The sequence below is a fragment of the Oxyura jamaicensis genome, chromosome 7, assembly GCF_011077185.1.
Source record: "Oxyura jamaicensis isolate SHBP4307 breed ruddy duck chromosome 7, BPBGC_Ojam_1.0, whole genome shotgun sequence".
Classification (NCBI taxonomy): Eukaryota; Metazoa; Chordata; class Aves; order Anseriformes; family Anatidae; genus Oxyura; species Oxyura jamaicensis.
This window is the reverse complement of record NC_048899.1, coordinates 20,906,028-20,929,619: the sequence shown is the minus strand read 5'-3', so window position 1 is coordinate 20,929,619 and position 23,592 is coordinate 20,906,028. Positions and strand designations below refer to the sequence as shown.

General features: G+C 33.0%; 1 protein-coding gene across 8 annotated transcripts in view; it reads right to left on the bottom strand.

Annotated features, from left to right (window-relative positions):
* The window catches only part of LOC118169754 (sodium channel protein type 2 subunit alpha-like), a 76,224-nt gene that overhangs the window by 19,388 nt on the left and 33,244 nt on the right, over positions 1-23,592 (bottom strand). For all 8 annotated transcript variants that reach the window (XM_035331326.1, XM_035331331.1, XM_035331325.1 and 5 more), the window contains 6 exons: positions 21,849-22,196; positions 20,237-20,369; positions 17,940-18,178; positions 14,870-15,043; positions 12,482-12,838; positions 9,707-10,192 (listed from right to left, as the gene is read on the bottom strand). In XM_035331326.1, the coding sequence (XP_035187217.1) occupies positions 9,707-10,192; positions 12,482-12,838; positions 14,870-15,043; positions 17,940-18,178; positions 20,237-20,369; positions 21,849-22,196 (1,737 nt within the window). The remainder of the gene's footprint in view (positions 1-9,706; positions 10,193-12,481; positions 12,839-14,869; positions 15,044-17,939; positions 18,179-20,236; positions 20,370-21,848; positions 22,197-23,592) is intronic.

Genomic DNA, 23,592 nt, shown 5'->3' with positions numbered 1-23,592 from the left:
TTCAAGGTATTGATATTTTATAATGTAAAAAAATATATATATTTGTTCAGATCTTTTTAATGATTTTGCTGCAAATAATAGATGATAACTAAAAAGGCATTACTATGTATACTCTCTTTCAGAGACACTGCTGCAAATTAAAACCGGTTACTTAATTTTTCAGTTAAAACCTGTCCTTACAGGAGAATACATTGGGAGTTCAGGGATTTTTCTGCCAAAAATGAAGTAAATGGCACATATTTCTTTATATAGTTTGGTAAGCAATTCCTCTCTCATATTCACCTTACATGAGACGAATGACAATTAAAAGAAATTTATGCTGGGTGATGGGTAACTTCAGTGTTAATTTTCAAGAAGCTGCCCTTTATGTCCACATGCAAATGTAGTCAATATGAGGTCAATCAGACCGCAGGTTACACAACTATAGCTGGATTGTGACCAAAAATAAAGGACTTGCTGTGTAATAGAAAGATTTCTGACAAGCACGCTGGCATTAGTTGGAAAACCATTCTTTCTAAATAACATGATCTATTATACATGGAAAATCATACTCACAAATGTGAAAAGATTTGGGTAAACACACTGAGATTTTAATATTTCTAGTGGTTAATTTTTGCTTAGTAAACATGAAAGTGTCTTGTTTCACTTTCCATACTTCATTTTCTGCTACAATTTCCAACATTTATGAATCTGAAACATTTACGGCTGTATCACTTTTAGCTGAATAATTTTACTGCTGCTCATGCAGATCAATAACTCTAAAGCAAAATATTTTGTAGCTCGTATACTGAGAATATTTAAAACTTTGCTTTCTGTATTACATCTACAGACCAAAATGTACATTAATGTACACTGTATTAAGCGTTATTAATACAACACCTTATTATCCACATATAAGACTATCTTTTAAAAAGGAAATGAGATTTGTAGATTAATTCTCTTTTTATATATCATGGTAATACTAAGAAAGAAAAAGTCTAATAATTGTCACTGAAATTATAGGCAGTTTCTTTGTTAAATAAAAAACAAATATTGTGAGAACAATATTCTGCCACATTTAAGTTAGGAAAATTAAAATTAATTTATGGCCTGATCCATCATCATTAAGTTAATGACTGACTTAGTAGTAGCAAAAGTTCATAAAAGTAGAAAAGTTCATATTAAGCATCAATTATTAATCTTCCCGTTAAAAGGCAGCCAGTTTTTTAATGGCTTCATCCCATGGCTCCTTTTGAAACTCTGTTTCAGATAGTCCTGTCAGCTAAAAAAACAATTGCTAAAAAACAAGTGATAGAATTGCAATTTACAACCAGTAAAACCAAAACTTCCTATATTTTCTTCATTATTTTTCAAATAAAGCATTCTCTTCATTATTTTTCAAATAATCTCAAACAATTGAATTATAAAAAAAAAAAAAAAAAAAAAAAAATTACTAAAACTCCTCTTCTTTGCACCAAGAGCCTAAATTAGGAAAGAAGCATTGCATTTTTTTTTTTTTCTGGCAATCAAATTAATAAAACTAAGGAAACTCAAGAGACATGGAGGATTACAAAATCTTCTTTTCATCCCACATATGTGATTATCAGTTTCTAGAATATGCCATGTCCTGTAAATACTAATTTGCATCTTCAATGATACGACATTTTCCTTTGCAAGGATACATTTGAAAGCAATTGCTTATGATGCAGCATTCTCAAGGCCTGAATCAGCAAAACAACATGCTTGACTAATGCAGAAGCCTGAGCAATACTGTGGAAATCACACACAGAAATAAAATCCAAAAAATGACTACCTCAATGGTATTATATTTTTCAGAAGATAGTATTATAAATATTAATGTATAGAATATAACATTAAAAAATGCTTCATCACCAACCCAAATACTTGTCTAACATACGTATAATCAGCCTCCATTCCGTCCTTTCAGAGCAGTGCATCTCTTTTCAACAGCTTAGATCATTGAAACAAGCTTTGACCAACAGCATGTTAATGTGCCCATTTACGAGAAAATGCATTCGCTCAAGACCCAGTCTTGCTCTCATGTGATTTTATTCTAGCTTTCAATAAGAGCAAGAGCAGGCAACAAAAACTTTAAGCTTTACAAACTGCTTAATGATTCAAGTGACAATAAAATAAAGGGATTCAGCCATTACAAATTGCCTTTGGTAATTCAGCAATGTGGTTTATCCTTGAATCTTTAAAGCTGCACTGTAATTGAGTGACAAAATATAAATTAAGGGGGTCGCTGATTCCCAAGTGATTCTAAACTGACTTTAGATCTCAAATCTTATGATATTTAACTTTTACATTATATTAAGAAAATGGCTTAAACCCCCTTTTCCCCTAGAGCTTTATTTGATGTTTGAAGCATATCTTGGGTTTAAAAAATAATCAGTTAAATCTGAGACTTTTCAGAATACACAGCAATATGAATTTCTTTTGGCATCACTGGACTACACAGTAGTACAAATGGAGCTATTTGGTTATCATTTTGAAGCCAGTGAGACTCTGCCTGAGTCTCAGTAAAGAAGGTGTAGGGCTGAAATCTCAATCCCAACAAAACTGAAATACCAATTTTTACCAGGATAGTTTGTCTTCTGTAGTTTTGTGTAACATTAGCTCCTATGTAATACTACTGTCCCTATTCCTGAAAGCTCTGCCAATTATGCTGCAATGGAAATTATATATGCCTATAATAAAAAATTTAAAAATAGGGTAAATATACATGCAATTTTATAAAAATGGTGCTGACTACTTCATTGTTACTCTAATTTACACTGAGTGAAGTCTGCCAACTCAGTCACAGACTTGGCTATCCAGAAACACACTCCAAAATACAATTTTTTTATGAAGAATTTTAAAGTTTAAGAAAAGAGTATTTGTTAAATGATCTGTTCAGAGAGAATTTTTAGAGAGGTTATTGTGAAGTACTATTTCAGCAGTTATGAAACTGTTTGCTTTGCTTATAGCTTATAAAACTCAAGATATGCACTGCCCAAATCAATACAGAATGTAGTTTGTAGCATCTTAAGGATTTGCATTACAGTGCATTGCAGATTTAAGAATATAACAATGCAATTTTTATGCAAATAGCTATTTCAATAGTTTAGATTTTATTTGTTAAGGAGCTGAAGTGTGGCAGTAATCATTACATAGATCACCTAACACATTTCATTAAATATATACATTTATAAGGGCTGAATCAAAAAGGGTTGTTTTTATTTTTTAAAAACTATGCATGCTCCCTTTTTCCTTTGGCCTCTTTAGAGTATAACATTCCAGTACTTTTATGATCCATACTTCATAACCTGGAGAACATGCAGTTATTGCTAAAGACTTTATTAGACTATCCAGAAAAATCATTAGCAGAGTTAAAAAATGTATGTTGGGGTTGCCAATCCCGCCTGACCATGCTGTGGTGTGAGTCCCGTGACTCAGCAGAGAGCAGCTGTGCATGTTTCTACCATCTTGCAATGGATAGGGAAGGAACATAGCTGAATAGCATGCAGGCCAGTCAAAATCCATCAAAAAGTGATTATATATATATATACATATATATGTATAACTTGTTTAGGTAACCTGTGTGAAAGTGGTGACACGTTGCTCTACCTGGTTAAAAAGCACCAGAGCTGCATTCTTGATTGCTCCAGCTTGGTTTTACCCCTGTGAGAAGTAAGAATGGTAGGTAGTGAAGTTCAAGACACAGGATTTCTAGTTTTCTTCTTTTTGGAATCTCTAATTCAAGCACGGCTTTAACACAATTAAAACATAGTTATTAAATATTTTATGATCAGTTGGCAAAAAGGGATATGCATACCACCTGAAATGTTCAACAAACCTTTCTACAGAGCTTGTTAGTTTATTTTAGAGAAATAAGAAATGCAGGAACTAGAGCTAATCATCTGCACTCTGAAACTATGATTCATAAATGAAAATACAATTATTAATTTCAAAAAGACATGGTTATCAGATTTGGAAATTATTCTATTATTTAAAGAGTGCTTAATGCGTCTTAAAGAACATTTTATTTTATTTTTTTTTTGGTTTAGTGTTCAAGTCCTCATTTAACTATGTGATTATGTCTTTTATTTGCAAAAAATGTACATAGAGTAAACAAAATACTTTGCAAATGTATTTCTTCCCATTCCTGCTTCATGTTCTAACAATAGTGGTGGAACTTACAGATGGCAATAGAAGTAAAAATCTAGTCCATAACATAAAGAATCTGTCACTTTGGAAGACAACAGTCCTGGAACTAGTCAGTTGTATAAAGGGGGAATTCAGATAGATAGATAGATAATTTAAAGGAAATGTGGAAAAAAATCTTCCAACAAATTGATCAATTCACTACTGGGTGTGTTTTTGCTAAGAAATTCATTGAAGCCCCATGGCATCTTTTGGGAACAAAATAACTCTGTTTCTGTCTTTTTACTTCACCTTTTTACATAAGCGGTAGTGAAGCCAATCAGAAAACTGAATTTATCCCTTGTTTAGAAAGCTCAATGGATTAGCTGATGAAGGATATTTTTTATTTTATTAAAACCATCTGTTGTGATTTCAAAAGTGAATTGAGCAGCCTTACTTCTCTGTTCTGAGTTTGTACTTACTGTACATATAACGTAGATAAAAAGGCTTTTGGAATTCTGTCGTGATAGAGGCATGCAGGTATCTGTATTTCTTTAATTGTGAAACCAGCTTTCCATAGCTGAAGAACATCTTTGAAATTACTTTTGTGTGTTGAAATCCAGAACTTCATTCATAAAGTTGTGATTCAAATGTAATATATAGTTATTAAGTGGTACAAAAACACAATAGTTAGGAGTCTGATGTTTGATCTGATTAACATACTCCATTCGTGTCATTGATTAACACTGATTTTCTAATAGTAATGGCATCCACAAGCTAACTAAAAACAGTATCAAATAATCCCCTTTGGTAGCTTTTAATTTTCTTACTATCTTTTAAATTAATTTTCTTGAATATCTTATTTTTAGAGCAGAAATGTGTTATTTCTGATGGTTATCTTATTGGCTATTGCACCTCTGTTTTATGGTAGGAGGTACTGACAAAATCCTTCTTCAAAGTACCAAGCAAATGTTCACTTATTTCAAGTACTTTCAGGTAACTATTATTCTAAAGTAATTAGTAAGTTTTAATGTCTTTAAGGTAAATCCTCTTCCTCATCCAAAGCTCAAGTCTTGCATATGTAGTTTCCCATTATCCACTTACATTTCATGGGTCAATTTTGCATGAAATCTTGCTCTGATTTTAGGGTGTTTTAGGATCTATATACAGTAAGAAAATGCTTCATGGAAGTCTCTTAGCAGAACAAACACGTAGCTACAAAATAAATAATCAAGTGTAGTACATATAAAAAGAAAGACATTTTTCATTACCTTAAACAATGTAAGTATAATTTTCACTTATGACTACATGTTTCTCACTAACATGTCATGTGGTGAGACCATAAAAGAAATTGTGCTTTCACCATGTCAGACAGCTGCTTGAGTAACTTCAAGTATACAATGTAAATTCATCACAAAATATGCAAGGAAAAAGCCTTTCTGAAGCTGCAGACACATGAGCTAGATCTGTAGGTTAAGATGTGTCTTGGGAGAAATCAAATGTTATTTGGAAGCCAAAGTAGATTTGGAGAGACTGTTCAGTACAGCATTAGGTTCAGCAATAAAACAAAACAAAACAAAAACAAAAACAAACAAAAAAAAACAAACAAAAAACAACAGCAACAACAAAAAAAAAACTGAAAAATCTTAAAGACACGATCTGCTTCTTGCTTACTGCAATCTATTGCTCATCCTAAGTCCTCCATCGTGACTTGTCATACAGTCCTGAGTTCTATAACACATCATGTCTCACACACACTTAAGACACAGTAACCAAGATGCAAATGAGACTCTACTATCTGAGACCTAGGGAGAACTTTTTCTCCAAATGCTGAATAAAATTCTACTGTGATATGAGAATCAGAAATAGTAGAAGTGTGTGGGTTTGACCTCTGGCCAGGCTATCCTTATGAACAAGACCCTGTAGTCATGTTATCTTGAAATCTTACGCTTATTTTTTCAACGTAACAAATGTTATTGTTACATTTCATCCAAACACAGACTTCCCTAAATTTCTAGTGATATCTATTAGAACTATTTTGTATATATATTTGGAACTTGCAACCAGGTTGCGGAACATATTCTGGCAGATTTGGAAAGTTGCTTGTTTATTAACTGGCAAATTAATTGGAAGGTATTTTTATGAACAGAACAAAAAAAACAAAAAAAATCAAAATTATCCACTAAAGAAACAGTTATTTTTAGAGTTATTTTGTTCCATAATATGTCTGAAAATATAAATAAGAAAAAAATAGCATTTGTTTCTCACTCACCTGCAGTCATAATTTCTATAGCAATTACCTGCTCTTGGCATATTTCTCAGGGGCACATTCCTCCCCCTGCTTCTATTATGACCTTAGTTGGACATACTTAAAATAATCATTCAGCTCTTAACATCAGTGTCAGTCAAAAAGACACCAGAAGAAAAAAGGGTTCATTTTACAGTTCTTGTGCAGATCAAACTTCCCACAACTCTGATGTTAAAAAAACGATCAATTGGGAAAAAAAAAAAAAAAAAAAAAAAAAAAAAAGTTATTAAAAGGGATCTCTCTTGAGGGTATTTTAAGTGCTACATACCACCACAGTTAAGACAAGGAAAGTTCTGCCTCATCTCTAACCCCTTCTTTTGCAGACCTGGCCTACAAGCAGGAATGTTGTCTCAGTTATATGCCTCAAGAAGTAAAATAAGCAAATGGTGGTGTACTTTTCTAGAGAGGTAACTTAAACACTGCACCAATATATTCTTTATCTTCCTCAGAAGGAAATCAGAAGGCAGCAGGAGGTACAACAGTACTATTGACTTGATAGGAGGAGATTAAGAATTCTGATAAATCCCTGTCACACAGCAAAACACCTGTTCATATAATACCAAAGCAGGTGCATTTTTATACTCAGAATAAAATAAAAGCACTTTTTTTTTTTTTCTAAAAATCATCCAGAAAGAGAGGAATAAAGAACCCAGAACAAAAATGGAAATGACTACAGAATTCATAATTTTCAGGGCATGGTTTGTTAGCTACCATTCACAATATGCACACTTGCATTGTACAAATATGTCAGACACTAAATAGTTGTCCATGAGCAGAACTTGAGAGAAGCACTATTCCCCAGGTTTGCAATGGTAGTGATTATGATACTATATGGAAATTTTAAGGCTCTACAGAAGTCCTACACTTAGCCTATCCCCTTTAAAAACTTCTCCGCAATTTCTCAATACATATAACCTCCATCATTTACTGATTGATTTTCCAGAATCAATTGTAAGTTCACTTTCGAATTGCTTATACATTTTTTTTAATTTGCTTTTTTTTTTTCCTGAAGACATACCAATACATTTCAAGTTCATAAAAAAAAAATAAATAATAAAGGCAAAATCCTTTTTGATTTAGTATAGTACTGAAACTTAAAAATGGCCTTAGGAAAAACAAAACAAATCAAAATAAACAAAAACAAACAAACAAAAAACAAACAACGACCAAAAAAAAAAAACAAAAAACAGGACAACGCCTGTACGAAGTAAAGATGAGAATAAACAGAGCAATTGACTTGTGAAAGCCACCTTAAATTTGGTATGTCATTTAGAACTCTTCAGCACAAGAGCTCTTACTCCATTTTCTTAAAGTTTGCTTACTCGCGCTGTTCACTTTGAAAGCAGAGGAGTTTCTGCCTTTGCATTGCATTTTGTTTTTTCCTTAGTTATTCTGATAAAATGCATGGTGATACACTGTAAGCTGAACCATTCAATCTATCTTAAAGAAGAAACAAAGAAATAATACCTATGGTATGATGCTATTTAATTTATATCACTCCAGTGACATGATACAGGCCTACAAACACTGTAGTAGAGAAAGTCACAAAGGATGCCAGGGAGTCAGGAACCAGATGAGGATGGCATCTTCTTAACCTCTCAGTTCTGTGCTGAGGCTAACATGTCTTGTAACCACACATTCAGCATCTGCACAGTTTATAAGCCTCCTACCTTCCTAATGCATATTACAGAATTCTTAAAAAATTTCATATTCAGGAAATTTTTAGGCATATATCTTCTTAAATTAGAGTTACTAGGAAGGCAACCATCACCCATCTCAAAACTAACCACGAGGAAAGCAGAAAATTTCGATTGAAGATTCATTTTAAAGAAATAACATCAGAATATATTAAAAGACTTAGAAGACATTGCTAAAGGTTCATTGGAAAAGACAATTAACTTTCACTAGATAAGCTTAAGTGAAAAACAGACCCAGAGTTACTCTGAAAGCTTGTTTTTTGATACTAGTTGATCTCTTAAATTATATCATTTATACTGGCCAGTTCTCTTACATTCTTAAATGTCGTGGATAAATGCTACTGCTATCTTATCCATCAATATTGAAAATGTTTGTCATTTAGCTGAGCAACTATGTAGAATATATTGCTTTTAATCTCATATTTCTTATGCAGAGTAACCCTCTTTACAGTTGCAAACACACATAGTTTAACTTATGTTCTTTAGCAAAAAAGCATATTATAACTGACTGGGTCATGACTATCTATTAATGTCATGAGATATAGTTTGGCAGTGCTGTGGAATGCAGCATTATTTGAAAATATAACAGCTATACAGCTATGGTACAGTCATGCAATGTTTCTTTTTAGAAGAACCTGCTTTATGGTAAACAAACGCTTTTGTATTAATGAGCTACCCGACAAAATCACAGCATCTAATCTAGTTGAAAGCATATTTATCCAAGGTTTCTGATCCCTTAAACCTCACAGTTCTGACATTTCTTATGACATTGAAAATAATTTTTCAATTATTTTTTTTTCTGCTATTGCATTTATTTACTCCAATATACAATCATTTCAATGAATACTTTTATTACCTGCCTATGTTCACTTCTGGTGTACAAGCCACCTGGCTTCTGTCAGCAGATCAACTTCTGTCTCTTTGCCCAATAACAATCATCCAAGACATTCAAGTAAATGGTTTCCACATGCATACATACTACAAGATTAGTCTGCTCTGCAGGTTAACTTGAGATACTGCTTTACCATTATGTTGATCCATGTCTGGATTATTTCACTTCAGCCAGACATTGTCTCTGAATCCAGAATCTGTATGCATATTACTCACAAAACTTTTTAGATAATTCAAAATACATCATTGATTTATCATCAGGGTTCATGTTTAGAACCATCCTAACTACAGAAAACAGTATTTCTTCAGTCTCCATTTGTGTTTGATTAGATATGCAAAGCTCTACTCTTCTCCCAAAAATTCAGATCATGTTAGAAGTAACACAGATAGGATATTTTATGAAATGTGTGCTACTTCTAAAACCTCATAAACTGTGACAGAAATAACCATACTTAAAATTATACGTCTTCCAAATACTAATAAATGAAGTATTAAAAATATAAAGTCTAGAACCCCTAGTGCACTTTCACATAGCAGATTTATTTCCTTTAATTATATATACTTAAAATAATAAAGCATAAAATATATACACAAGGATAAGGCAGCATTTTAAACAACTCTAAGTATGAAATTGACAGACATGTAAATGGCTGAAATGTAACGGTTAAGAAGCAAAATCTCCTACCTGTTTGCTTTCTTCCATATCAGATTCACTGCTAAATTCTTCTGTATTTAAATTTTCAAAGTCCGATTCTCCAACAGCAATTGGTACTGTCACAGTGAGGCCTGGGTTGTTTATGAATGACATGTAATCATTTTCATCAATTGCATATTTTTCCACACTGCTGCCTGTGCCTACACCACTGGTGGTTCCATTTCCATCCTTAAGATAATTCAGATCTTTGCTTATTTCAACAGCAGTGTGATTGGAAATGCAGCTGTCCTTCTTGTTGTTTAGCTCTTCAAGTGCTTTGATTTCTTCCAAAGCTTTCTGTTTTCTAACAAAGGCTTTTTGGATGAACTCCTGTATCTTTTTTTTAATATAATCTATTCCCTTCTGAATTCTTGCCACAGCAATCTGGAGGTTGTTCATTTCATTATCATCATCGGTAGCAGCAAGGTTGTCTGAACTAAACGAGCTCAGCAGCAAGGCCAGAAACAGGTTCAATACCTAAAAGATGAGAGAATACAGCTATATAGTAAATAAATACATATAAGAAGTTTGTATTTTTATAGGATACTGTCAAAAAGCACACATAGTTTTGAAGAACAACATTCACTAATTTTAGACAACCATATAGTACCTCACATTACAAAACCTCTCCTTACTGGTTTTGGACAATATTCATTCAAGATGAAAACACACTAGCTAATACCTAAACATTTTTGACAATATTCATTCAAGATGAAAACACACTAGCTAATACCTAAACATTTTTGACTTTTTGATTTTCTTTTTTGAAGTAGCATTTTTGTATATAATAGTAACAAAAAAGTTACAAAAATTCTAGCTATAGATATTCCATCAGAGGTTTGAAAAACTAAAATATTGTAAATATTGTCTAAATATTGTAGTGGAATCACCTGGAATTCAAGTAGAATTGAATAAGCATCAAGCATTATACTATAAAGTTAGATTCTATAAATTTCTATGATACAGATATTTTAGAAACCTAACATCAGTTAATGCTATACTAACCTATTTATACTTTCTAACTACTATTTGAAAGATTATACCATAAGACTGTGAATTTCTGTTAATTCTGGGCTTGTCTCTTAAATTCTATAAACCTTGTCATAACAGGATAAAAGTAATATTTTAAAGTGATTTAATGAAAATTTTGACTGAGAACTTCATTGAATCAAAATTCAAACATCATTATTGTTGTTTTAATGTCATCTCCTATAAACAGTAGCTATTGCTCTACAGCTTATAAGCAATGAATCATTTCATACTTGCAGTCTGATACAACCAGATACAACAATCTGGTATAAAATTGCACTATTTGATGGGATGGGTTCGTAAATTTTTTAAAAGTCTGCAATGCAGTCTTTCCTATGTTTGGACTAAGTGGAGGCCATGAGGCGTCAGACATTGTCATCACATGGCAAAATGGCAGCCTATGTCCTAGTCAACTTTCTTCCACCAAAGAAGAATGCTGGATTTAAACTTTGTTCTCTGTCATACTGGTGTAATTTCAAGATACTATAAAAGTAAAACTGTGACCAGCCATAAAACCCTCAAATCCTATCTGAGATAAACTTCCCCTTAAAGAAATGTGTAAGAGCTTTCATTTTTACTCTGTGCAATATTTAATTCTGCAGACTTTCACAATTCCAGGCCCTTCCCCCCTTCCCCCCCCAAAAAAATAAAAAAATAAAAAAAAATCTCACCCTGGAAGTAAATAAGTATTTGGAAGGAAGAGGAGACAATATAAACCTGAAACAGTACTTACATGCAGAAATTAATGCTGAAAAAATAGTGGAGCAGGTTACTGATCATAAATAACTTCCTCAGTCTCTGCACATTTCTGCTGAGCTTCTGTTAAGATTGCAAGGTTGTATAAACAACCAAGACATAAACATTTTTATATTTTTTTAGAATTTATAAAATTCTATTTTATAAGAAAAAATAAAACATTAAAATCAATCACTAAAATATAATTTTGATGAGCAATGAAATATAATTTCTAGGCATCTCAGGATGAACTGTAGATATTAATAGTAAAAGAAAATTTAAAATAAATTATCCTGGTTTCTGAGAAGTTTTCACAGTAGTATATCAACTGAACCTTTGACATGTTAACTTTTAAGCTTGAATTAATTTTTTTCTATAAAATTTATTCTATAATTTTGAATTCAAAACTTTCAACCCCGTTTTTAGCATGGAAGCCCAATCAGTCTGCAGATATTTGGGTTTTGATTTTTACCTCTAAGCAGGACTAAAAGTTAAATACTTAAGTTAAAGATTCACTATTATAAGAACTACATTATACTTTATTTTCATTGAGTCATATAATTAGTGCCAGAATTATCTGTAATGAGTGTAAGAAATTCCATTAGATTTTTATTATTATTATTATTATTAATCTCCAAATAGGAAGCTGGCCATGAGCTGGTACAGCATAATCTTTATTACTTAAAGAGTAGTTTAGATGCCATCTGAATTTCAACAGCATATTTAAATTATCCTTAACACTCCCTTAATAGGGTATTTTGTGGAAATTTTGGTGTATTTCTAAATTCCTGATGCTATAGTAAGTGTACTTCAATGTATGGAAATAAGTGAAATGGTGGAGAAGGGAAACATCCTTTTCACCAAAAATCTAGCGCATGTAGATGTTTCTTTCTTTTTCTTTTTTTATTTTCCTTCCAAACAGAAGCACAACAAATATTCTCTTTTCTCAGCTGTAAGCTATATATGTTTTTCCATCAGAATTCAAAAGTGTTTATCACCTACCACTAGGTTTCCAATCACCATGACCAGCATGAAAACAATAAGGCACATGGTTTGGCCAGCAACCTCCATGCAGTCCCACATCGTTTCTATCCATTCTCCACACAGCACTCGGAACACAATCAAGAAAGAGTGGAAAAAGTCATGCATGTGCCAGCGTGGAAGCACACAGTCACTGGAGATCTTGCAGACACATTCCTTGTAGCTTTTCCCAAACAGCTGCATTCCAACCACAGCGAAAATGAACACAATGATGGCCAGCACCAGGGTCAAATTCCCCAAAGCCCCCACTGAGTTGCCAATAATCTTAATGAGCATATTTAGAGTTGGCCAAGATTTTGCCAACTTGAAAACTCGAAGCTGAAAAACAAAAACGCAGAGGAATCATTAGTGTTAGTTATACTGCAGTTCTGAATGTGCCATTCTTTATGAAAGTACTGATTTGCAAAAAACATCTTTTATGATGTTAGTTAAACATACTTTCTTCGGCTGTTGTTTATCAATGTCCTATAAATTTAGAATCTATGGAGACAGCTCGCAATTTAAGTTGACCATTTTTTAGGAAAATCTAATAGTTGTATAATCCTTGAGAAGAATATAATACAGTACATGGTGAATGCATAATTTCTGCCTTACATTATTTTCACAGACTGTAGCATTTTTACGTCATTTTCTAAAAAGTCCTATAAGCATGAAGTGCTGTAGAGTGCTTGGTCCTATTAGCATATCTGATTCTCCTTGAAAATGCTTGCATTCCTACTTTGCACTAAGAAGGTTTTCCTGAGGATTCAGTTCAGCAAACTCTATAGATGAATTGAGATTCACTTGTCTGAGATGTCACACAGGAGAGCCAATAGCTTTCCCTGCTGTTCCTGACATTTTGTGCCAAACACTTTAGGCCAAACTCCTAAGGTCATTCACAGGTATAGTAGTTATCCTTCCTGAGAGTTTTCCAGAGTTTTTGTTTTTTGGAGAGCTTCTACTTAGTGATGTCTACACTATGCTGTACTGAAATATGGAGTACAGTCTTCATTTCTTATGTTATATTATGTATCAGAAGCCAAATGGGAACATTTGAAAACCAACATTAATAATTTTATTGCTTCTAAAATCATTCTAGAAAGAAATAAGACTAATACCCATGCCTAAAAATTCTCTTGTGGGTGGCAGTTTATTCTTCTAACTTGTATACAGATGCATTCTAGATAATCACATGTGAACACAGAGAAGCTAGATGTAAGATGTTTATCAAAACATGTTTCTGTAAACTAATTTTTTCTTCGCAAAGAACAATATTATTTTAATGGAAAGCAGGGGGCATGGAGTTTGGTACTTCCCTAAATCGTAGTGTCCAGCATTTCACCTTAGCAACACATGCAGAAAATGAATGTATTTTGTGTTTATACCACCTTTCAGTATTTTTAAACATCCACTCACAGATGATTATGACATCAAATAACATACAAAAGTTTGTACTTTCTTTGTTACCCCTACTAATCCCTCCTTGCTGGCTTAGTCCTATGCTTCCCTCAGCACTACATTAGGTCTTACAGGCTCACATAGAGGACAATATTTAATTTAACAATTTGATGTTGGTATTGAGATGTCCATTCAGATCATACTCACTGATTTAATAATAATATTCAGTGACCAAACTATGGTATGTGAAGTTGGGTACCATGGCAACTGGTGCTAGTAAACCAAGTAATTACTGCCTGCTCTATGTATTCAGAAATAACAGATTTTCAGGTAATGTAATAAATATTAGTAACACAGACTTTTAAATCATGACTGTTGTGCCTCCAGAAAAAAAATAGCTATAAATTAGTTGCTTTAAAAGAGGTATTTCTAGTAGAAGCTAAACAATATTTCAATTTAAGTATTCTTATCCAAAAGTCACACTGTTAGGACTTTATTATATCTAATGGTGTTACTAAATGTTTATTCTCAGTGCCCATTAAAATAAATGTTCTGAAGTGAGGATATACTTAGTGGCTTTATGGGAAACACAAAGTAATGTTCACAACAGGAAGACTAAAAATTTAAGGATTCTTTATGCTGGTACCAAGATGTATGTATTTTAAGTTATTCAGCTCTGATGAATCTTAATCAGTATAAGGAAAAATTTAAAAATTTCAAAAGTGTCTTATGATGGCAAAGGATATCAGTACAATTGGATATTGATAGGATAATTTGATATCAATCAATATCAATAAGACAAACGCTTGAAACTTGTATGTATACAATTTGTAAATTAGGCATTTATGAATAAACGTGTGAGCCATTTAATTACTAAATATGTCCTTACAATACTGGTAATTAATACATACATCAGCACAACTTTTTGAGTGACACAATTGCATGCAAATATTTAATTATCAAGTTATTTACCAATCTGAATGACCGAAGGACTGATAATCCTTCAACATTTGCAAGGCCAAGTTCCATTAAACTAAGGCTTACGATAATACCATCAAAAATATTCCAGCCTTCTTGGAAATAATAATAAGGGTCCATAGCAATTATCTTTAATACCATTTCTGCTGTGAATATCCCAGTGAATACCTAAAACAAAAATTAATTAGTTGATTTGTTATGAGAAACATATATATCTATGCACATTTTTGTAATCCAGCTTGAATTCTCTTACCTGTTCCTTATACCTGTTACTATATAAAACAGGTGATTGTTACTTCTAAATAGCATCTAAGTATTTCTGCACTGAAAACTGGTAATTAAAAGCAAATAACCAAATAAGGACAGATATAGGAGGGCAGAAGATAAACCTCTAAAAAATTATTCGCCAGTGAGCAGCTCAGCTCTAGTTCATCAATTAAAATGTTTTATCATCCAGAAGCTGGTCTGCTATGATCCAGTGTTTTTAGGCTTGTTTCTAGAGGATAATCCCAGTAAAATAAAACAAGATGACAGTAATGTGTGTCCTTTCTCATGGTCTAAACAGAAGTGACTCTCTGAGGTCAGGCTCTCTAAGGTCTCTCTTTTTAGATCAAAGTGTATGGGCGGAATAGAGTGGGAAAGCTGGAATTTCTTGAACTGGGATTTTGTAAGGATATAGAACATCCAAGAATACATATGATCCTGTGTGATAGCTATTTCCTTGCATGAAAAGAATTATATGGTGGTAATGTTATTTGAAATACCTGGAAGTGCCAAGTGTGAAATGATTAATGTTCCTGTTTTTGAAAGTCCAGAATTTAACCCAGCATCTTGCTTGCAATGAGTAGTGATCAGTGGTTTGTGCAGTGTAATAAAGAAGCTGGGGGCATAATGCAAAACCACTAGAAACATATGAATACTCTGCACAACACTCAAAGGATATCCTATGTGATCCACCGTCTACTAAAGTAAGCTGATGTGCCCTGCAATTGCCTTCTGATAGTTCTTTTTCCAGATTGTTCTCAGTCTTTCCACAGCAAGTTTTATGGAAGCAAAGCTAAGTTTTTACATACACTGTGTGTGTGAACATAACTACTAGAATCATGATTAGCTTTTATTTTAAGAATATTAGGGGATGGTACATAATGCTGTGGAAACATTCACTGTTGTCAGTGAGAAACACTAGACTATTAAATTAAGATATGAGAGGTATTACTGTATAATCAGAACCATGTAACAGGTTTTTCTATGTGTAGTAAAGAGAATGCAATAAAGATAATTCTTAACAAAACTGTAATAATATTTGTTAAAATAATTGAAAAAATAATTAACAAAAGCATTTCATTTAAAAATCTTTTCCTCCACACCTATGCCATCCACAAACAAATTTTTCTCTTGAGCATAACTGCATCCTCAAATACACGGAAATGGGGCATTTTAGCAGAACTAAACTCAATTTTTTTTGTAATTACTTAGGAGTTTTGTATACCGAATGAATTATCAAAATACTGTATACTGAATGAATATTATCAAAAGGAATCACTGCATTTTAGAACTATTGCTTTCTTGTTAAAATGTTACACAAAGGCCCAATCATATTTGTCATCTTTAATTTATCCTCAGACTGTGATGTCACCAGTGAACAGTAAATTAACACATTTTGAATGCAAATTACAAAACTAAGGTTAATAGATTAATACAGTGAGGAACAGTGAACATAATTGAAATCAGCAAGAACCATATTTACTGCATATATATAGTCCTAACTAAGGATACTGGGATACTGGATTGTTACAAAGGTAGTTAAAAAATATGATTGTTGCTAGCTTTGAGTTGAAAAAAAAAAAAAGAAAAAAAAAAAAGAGGAAAAGGCACAAAACTTCGTAAGCGTAAATGGGTAGAGAGAGATCATTCTAACATTAGTATGATGACCAATGCATTAAAATGCAATATTAGATAATCTATGATCAACATAAGATTATGCCAGTGATTAAATATTTGTCCAGGAGAAAGGAAACTGTAATTTATACAAGAACACATAGGCAGTAAGTTTATTTTTTGTTCTATTTTTTTGAAAAAGTCATAGGAGTATGTATTACCAGTAAATATAAGGAAATTATTTAGCCTTTAAAACATACTCTGATTGAGAAATCCATTACTACTCCATTTAAATGTTACCAGACTTTTCAAAACTATTCTTTTTGGTGTGATTAGTTCAAAAGACTCTGTTGGTTTGTGTTTTCAGGACTGCATGCTGTGGGAGTCAATCCAGACCTCTCCTGTGTAAACTATTGGTAGTTATGTGAGCTGGCAAAAATTAAGTCCTCTCTAGAGTCCTCTCTAGAAACCAACACTTGCAAGGTTCATTCCTCTGTTTCCTGAGCATCAGAAGCAAATATAGAGAAACAAACAATAACATTTAAGTTGGATACCACATTTAGGTATCTGCTATGAAAAGTAACTGAATTAAATTAAATCTCCAGATCAGGTTAAAACCAGGAATCACATCACTAATAGACTTACAAATGCAAGGTAATTTTTAGTATAAAATAAATAATAATCTTCTTGCTTATAAAGTATTTTTAGTTACCTAGAGTGGCAATGACTTACTGCTAATAAGTCATACTAATGCCTTTCTTGGAAAAGCACTTTCACTGTAGTATAACTGAAAAAAAAAAAAATCAGAGAGAAATTCTGAAATCTGAATATTTCATCAATTTCTTACAGAAAAAAAATATTTTCTGTAAGGGAATATCATCCTCCAAAGACAAATCCCAAAGCAGACCTCAGGAAAACTGACAGATAAAGACTACATTTCCAAACATATTCAGTTATTTCATTACAGTAGTTACAAAATAGATTCATGAAAGTTGAAGGCACCAGTAAACTCAATTTGTCTAGGAAAATCATAAATACAGTTTCTAAACTGATTATTAAAAAAAAAAAAAAAAAAAAAAAAAAGTGGAATAAATTTAAGACCAGACCAATGCAATGCATTTACACATTTCTTCTTTTAGGAAAGGGTACTTTTACACCAAGAACTGTATGACAAATATAAACTTACCAAGTTGCCCACAGAAAGGACACTGCTAAACTGTTCTGTCATTGGGTAATGTTCCATGGCCATAAACAAGGTGTTTAAAACAATGCAAATAGTTATAGCAAGATCGACAAATGGATCCATCACTACTAAATTGACAACATGTTTTACTTTTAACCATGGACTCCAGCAATCCCAGATCAAGAAAGTATTTGCAAATCTGTACCAGCATGGGGGACATTTCTGTCTGGATTCTTCAAGCTCTGAAAAAAAAAATAGAAAAAAAAATACTTCAATTATAACCTCTGAATCACTGGAAGCTCTTATTTAAAATATGTAAAAAGATTAAATCATTCAAATAAACAGCTCACACCAACTGGAATTTCCATCACATAAGTGTAGCCATCTTGAAGTTAAACAAACCATCTATCTAAACTTCTCTACAATCAATGGACAGTGGCAGTTATCTCTAAAGAGTGAATCATCTCAGATGCCTCTCTTAAGAGGGAAACATCTGTTATTTTCCAATGGCAGCATGGAGAATCAAGAAATCTAGTTTAGGCTAGCTAACTTGCTTATGACAGATAATTTAGTTTTGGATTGTAAAAGTTAACATTATGCCCCCATCAATGGACACGTTGAAGCTTGTATAAGCTTCATAAACTACAACATTTTTGTGTTAAGTATATAACATGCATACATATTTTGATTCGAGCTACTAAAAGTATTGTTCTTGCTACTACACTGAACCACAACTATAATATTTATATGACTCTTTCAGTGCACGTACTTAGCACTGTTTAATTATATCAATATTATTAATATAAATAATGTCTATCTTCCTATTTTAAAATGTCATATATTTGCAGTATGTCTATCAATTCAGAAATAGAACAATATTAGTATTGGTGGAACAGCTCCGTTCTCAACTATAAACTTTTCAAACTTTTTTTTCTTCCATTTCACTGTCAATATTATCAAAGTTACAAAACAACAGTATCTTCTATTGAGTTAATAGCAATAGTGATGGCCAATGCTTGATGAAAGCCCAGAAGAAAGAAATTTCAGTGAGAAGTACTTAGACTACAAAATACATAAGAAATTGCCATAACTTTCACATACTTTCAGTGAAATTCCAGCATAGTGATATCAACCTAAACCTGAATTTTTCCAATTTTCAGACAACCTTTAGAACAGAGGAAGGTCTCTACCATCATTGAGTTCACAGGTAGTTTTCTAGAATAGCTAACATGCTGTTTTAGAGTATTTGCTAATGAGGATTCAGTGTTAAACCCTGCACCCTGAGGACCAGTGACTAACCTTTAATATTGTCCTATATGGATGAAAGTATGAGAAGTTAAAAGTTCAATTGCCACAGCTCTCAAAGTCATTGAAATTAACAAGTGCTCCCACGACATCAAAGGCAGAAAGGGGTATCAGTATGTAGTGAAAGTCTTCTGTCTTTATAAACCATAACAAAGATAGTGTTTCCGAAAGAATATGAGGATTAGCTGGAACAATCATAGTTCTGAAAATGTAACGGAACACTGAGAAGTGGGACGGGACTGGCATTGGACAATGGCTTCACATTGGACTCTGAGTTGACATGGAATATCACATTGCTTGCACTCAGCAGCTTCTGGAATAATAGAAACCAGATGTGGGCAGGAGATGGGTATCAGGACAATATAGTTTACATGTACATTATTTATTTATTTATTTATTTATTTATTTTTATGGCCAGAAGAATGGAAAAGCAAGCTCTATTCAGCTAGAGGAAAATACCTTTCAAGGAGATATCGAGATATCCTTGCTACCTGGGAGTAGGACCAAGACTTTGCAAACTGAGAATCAAGGAGGTCCCAACAGTTCACGCTTGCACTAAAATAGGAAGGTATATTCAGGAAGGTACATGTTTGTAAGAATGGCTTGTGAATAGTTTCAAAGAAAAATGTAAGTCTTGTATTTCTGACTAAAAGTACTTTGGGATCTATTTGTTTATGTGTGAGACAAAGTACTTCAGAACTCACTTAAAATGTTTACATTTAAATTTGGGCTTAAAGTAACATTAGGAACACTAAATTTTCTTAGGAATTTCTTGTCCTTTTAGAATATGAGTAGTAGGATATCTGCAACTTCCCCTATAGGAAATTATACTGGATTCATCTGCTTATTCTTTCATCTTATAAAAAGAATTTTTATAGCATATATATGAATTATAAGGAAACTCAATTTTGATTAAATAAGCAAATCAATTCCAACAGTGTATGTGTGTAGTTAACAGAAATTTAATGAACTGTTTATTTGAATGCATCAAATACCTTCCATTGTATTTGTCAGTATACTGGCTATACTCATTGCTCTTTGTCTCGCAGCAGAATCTTCCAGCATTTCCATGGAAATTTGATAAGAACTCAGTCTTCTTTTTCTTATTTCTGTTTCTGTAGTGGTGCCCTGTAAATGAAATACTGAGGAATTAAACCATCCTCTTCAACAGCCGATTAAAAATATTTACTGCATATATGTGTAGTGACAATTAATATCAGCTCTGCGTAGCATGTTAGGCCTTTCTTACACAATGAAGATTTCTGTCCTTGTAGGAATTTCTTATTGAGGAACTTGGTGGAAATTTTATCTGATGCTACAAATAATCAACAGCAGGACACATTACCAAACCAATGTGAAAGCAAAGATGGTTCTCATTTAAGTGACTGAGTGAACAAGACTTTTGCTAGGTATCTTTTTGCTCGTGATTGTTATTATTCTTTTGTGAAAAAGTGATCAGAGTTGAAAGCTGTTTTGTTGTTGTTGTTGTTGTTTGTTTTGCCGGTTCCAATTTAAAAGTGACAAAAACATCACTACTCTGTAGCATGTAGGTGTTCTTACAGTTGCTTTGCTTTGCTTCTGCAGTGTGGACCACAGGAACAGTGTTTAAAAGTTCCTAAATCTTGGTTCTTGCTTAACCACCAATTCTGTCTATCACACAGACCACTCAGGTTTTTTTCGTTATTCTGTCCCCATCCAGAAGAAGAAGAATAAAGCTTGCAGAACTCAAGGGATTTCAAGATTATTGTAGGGTGAAGATGAAAAGCCATTTTGGAGTACTTATTAGTATTTCTTTAGTGAAGGCTCTTGACTTAAATGACTAAATCTTCTTAAAGTGAATGTATTTCTGATATAGAACTATGTATTTATAATCTTTAAGCTAATTTGATTAAATTTATGGTATGAAACTCTATATCAAGATAGGAGAGAAATCAAAACAAAAAGAAATGTGTGATAGTCATAATGAAATCTACATACTTATTTATAAAAGAAATATTTTTTCAGATTAAATACAGTGCTATTACAGCCACCAAAATCCCATACTGAATCCATATTAAAATATTTTGTATGAAAAAGCTTGCCTTTTTTTGAAACTTTAAAAGAACAACTTAGCTTATAGAAGTAATTTTGTCCTGAAATGTAATGTAGCTGCAAAGATACATAGCAATTGTACATTTCTCATGAAAATTAGTACAAAAGTTTCTTTGAAATAAGGGAAATTTCTAACTATCTTTCTAACTATCATGGGAGTAGTAACTGCATTCTGTTGCATTTTATGGGTGTTTTCCTATACATATTTCTAAGTTATATTCTTAGTTATATATGAAATATATAACCTCCCTTTGATGTTGAGGCAAACTATGTACAAATTGTCAAATTTGTTTTATATTTTTTGCTCTCTATGTGCAGATCTCTTGCTGAGGGCAAGGAAAATATAATACTGCAGTGAGGGTCAGACATAGGAGCTTGACATAGTCCTGTTAATTAAAAACTATTGCAAGTTATTTCTCACAGATGTAAGAAATTATAAGGCATGCAGAGGTGAACAGTAAGAAAAATTCTGTGTCTGAACCAAACTGTAGTAATTGCTGGTTTACTTATAATTACCTCTGGTAGAAGCTGTCCAGTAGGTGAAGTTAGTGTTGAAGGTCCACCAACCAAGGAAACTACTCCATTGCAATCTACAGTGCTGTGCATCTTCCCATTAGCTGGAAGGGCTGGTATCATTCTGGATGAAATGCTAGCCTGACTAATATTACTGTTGCGCCGTTCTCCATGCCGATTTGGAACAAAGAGAGAATCTCTTCTGCTTTCATTGTCTTCAAGGGTACTGTGTTCATCATCAGCAAAGTCATTTTCTGATCCTATATCCTTTGCACGACCTCTGAAACTGAAAATGCTTGTTTTGCTGTTGCGCCTTGGTGAGAACAGGGAACCACGGATGCTTAGCAAAGACTGCAAAAGATTTAAAGAGAAAAAAAAAAAAAAAAAAAAAAAAAAAGCATTAAAACTGAAGTTCCAATATAGGGAAGTTCTTGGCTTTTTGAAGAAGAGTTACAATGCTGTAGAGTAAGAATCATCATTTTTTTTTCTTCAACTGTATCAGTGTGACCATCTGGGGAAGTTGCTTATTAGGGGACCTGAAGTACAGGGTAAATTTTAGTTTAATGGAGCAGGACTGAGGAAAAGATGTGTAGGAGACATAAGCAAGGCTGGCAGTTTTGAGGAAAAAAATGCAGGTTGAATTAGTGTGGACCCATGAGTGTTCTGGAGAGTATTCTATCAAGGATCTCCAGGTATTTGTCGTTTAATCCATCTTCTACTTAGGACAAAGCTGAAAAGTCATTTATTTTTCTTCCTTTCTTCATCCTTTAGACTCCTAGGGATTCCAACTGATCAGAACTTGCCTACCCTCTTCATAACAGTCTCAATAGTGTTGGAACAACATAAGCAATCCTGTACAACTAGAAGACAGAGGTAACAGCTTGGGGAAGCTCTAGAGGTATGGTGTGAACATGACTAGTAGCAGTCTTTTGCACACACATCTACCTCTTGGTCATTAGGCAATTCAAAGCAAATATTCACCAGGGACACAGTTACCCAAAGATATCCTCTTACAAATGAGAAAAATAAATCAGTGGTTGTTGGTAATTCATCTTTTAATTACAGTAGGAGCTGCTTAATGGAATGTTCTTCTCCCTTGCTACATAATTTATTAACAGCATTCATGAATAAATAAAATGAGTGCTAACTGTGGAAAAAAAAAGACAACTTGCACTAAGCTTTCTTGAACCCTGTCTCTGTATGAATCTTCATGTCTTGATATGTTAAAGCTGGTTTCAGATGATTCTGAATTTGTTCACTAGTTTTGCAGATGAAAATGTTTATATGCACTAGCAGTGCTTTTTGTCCTAGGATAATTAAATTGAAAGTGAAAGCTACACTAAAGTATATAAAAGTTGATATTAATACTGAGAACCAAACACTCTAAAATATATGAATACATCAACACATATGCATATATATGCATACTCAGATATTTATGTGCATACACATAATGCATGTGCTGAATATATACTGTTTATTGTAAATGGCACACAGGTGTTTTCCATTATGAGATGTAGTTTTCTGCTCTTACAGCTACAGCTACCCCAATTTTTAATAATTTGTGATGAAATTTTCTGTGCTGTCAGCCTCAGGCTGTTACTTGAAGAATATCAGCCAAATGGTTTTGCTAACCAACTTTTCTGTAAAGTTGGCTGGGAAAGAAAAAAAAAGGAAAGAGAGGAGAGGAAGAGGGAGAAGAGAGAGAGAGAGGAAACCTCAGGCTGTTACTTGAAGAATATCAGCC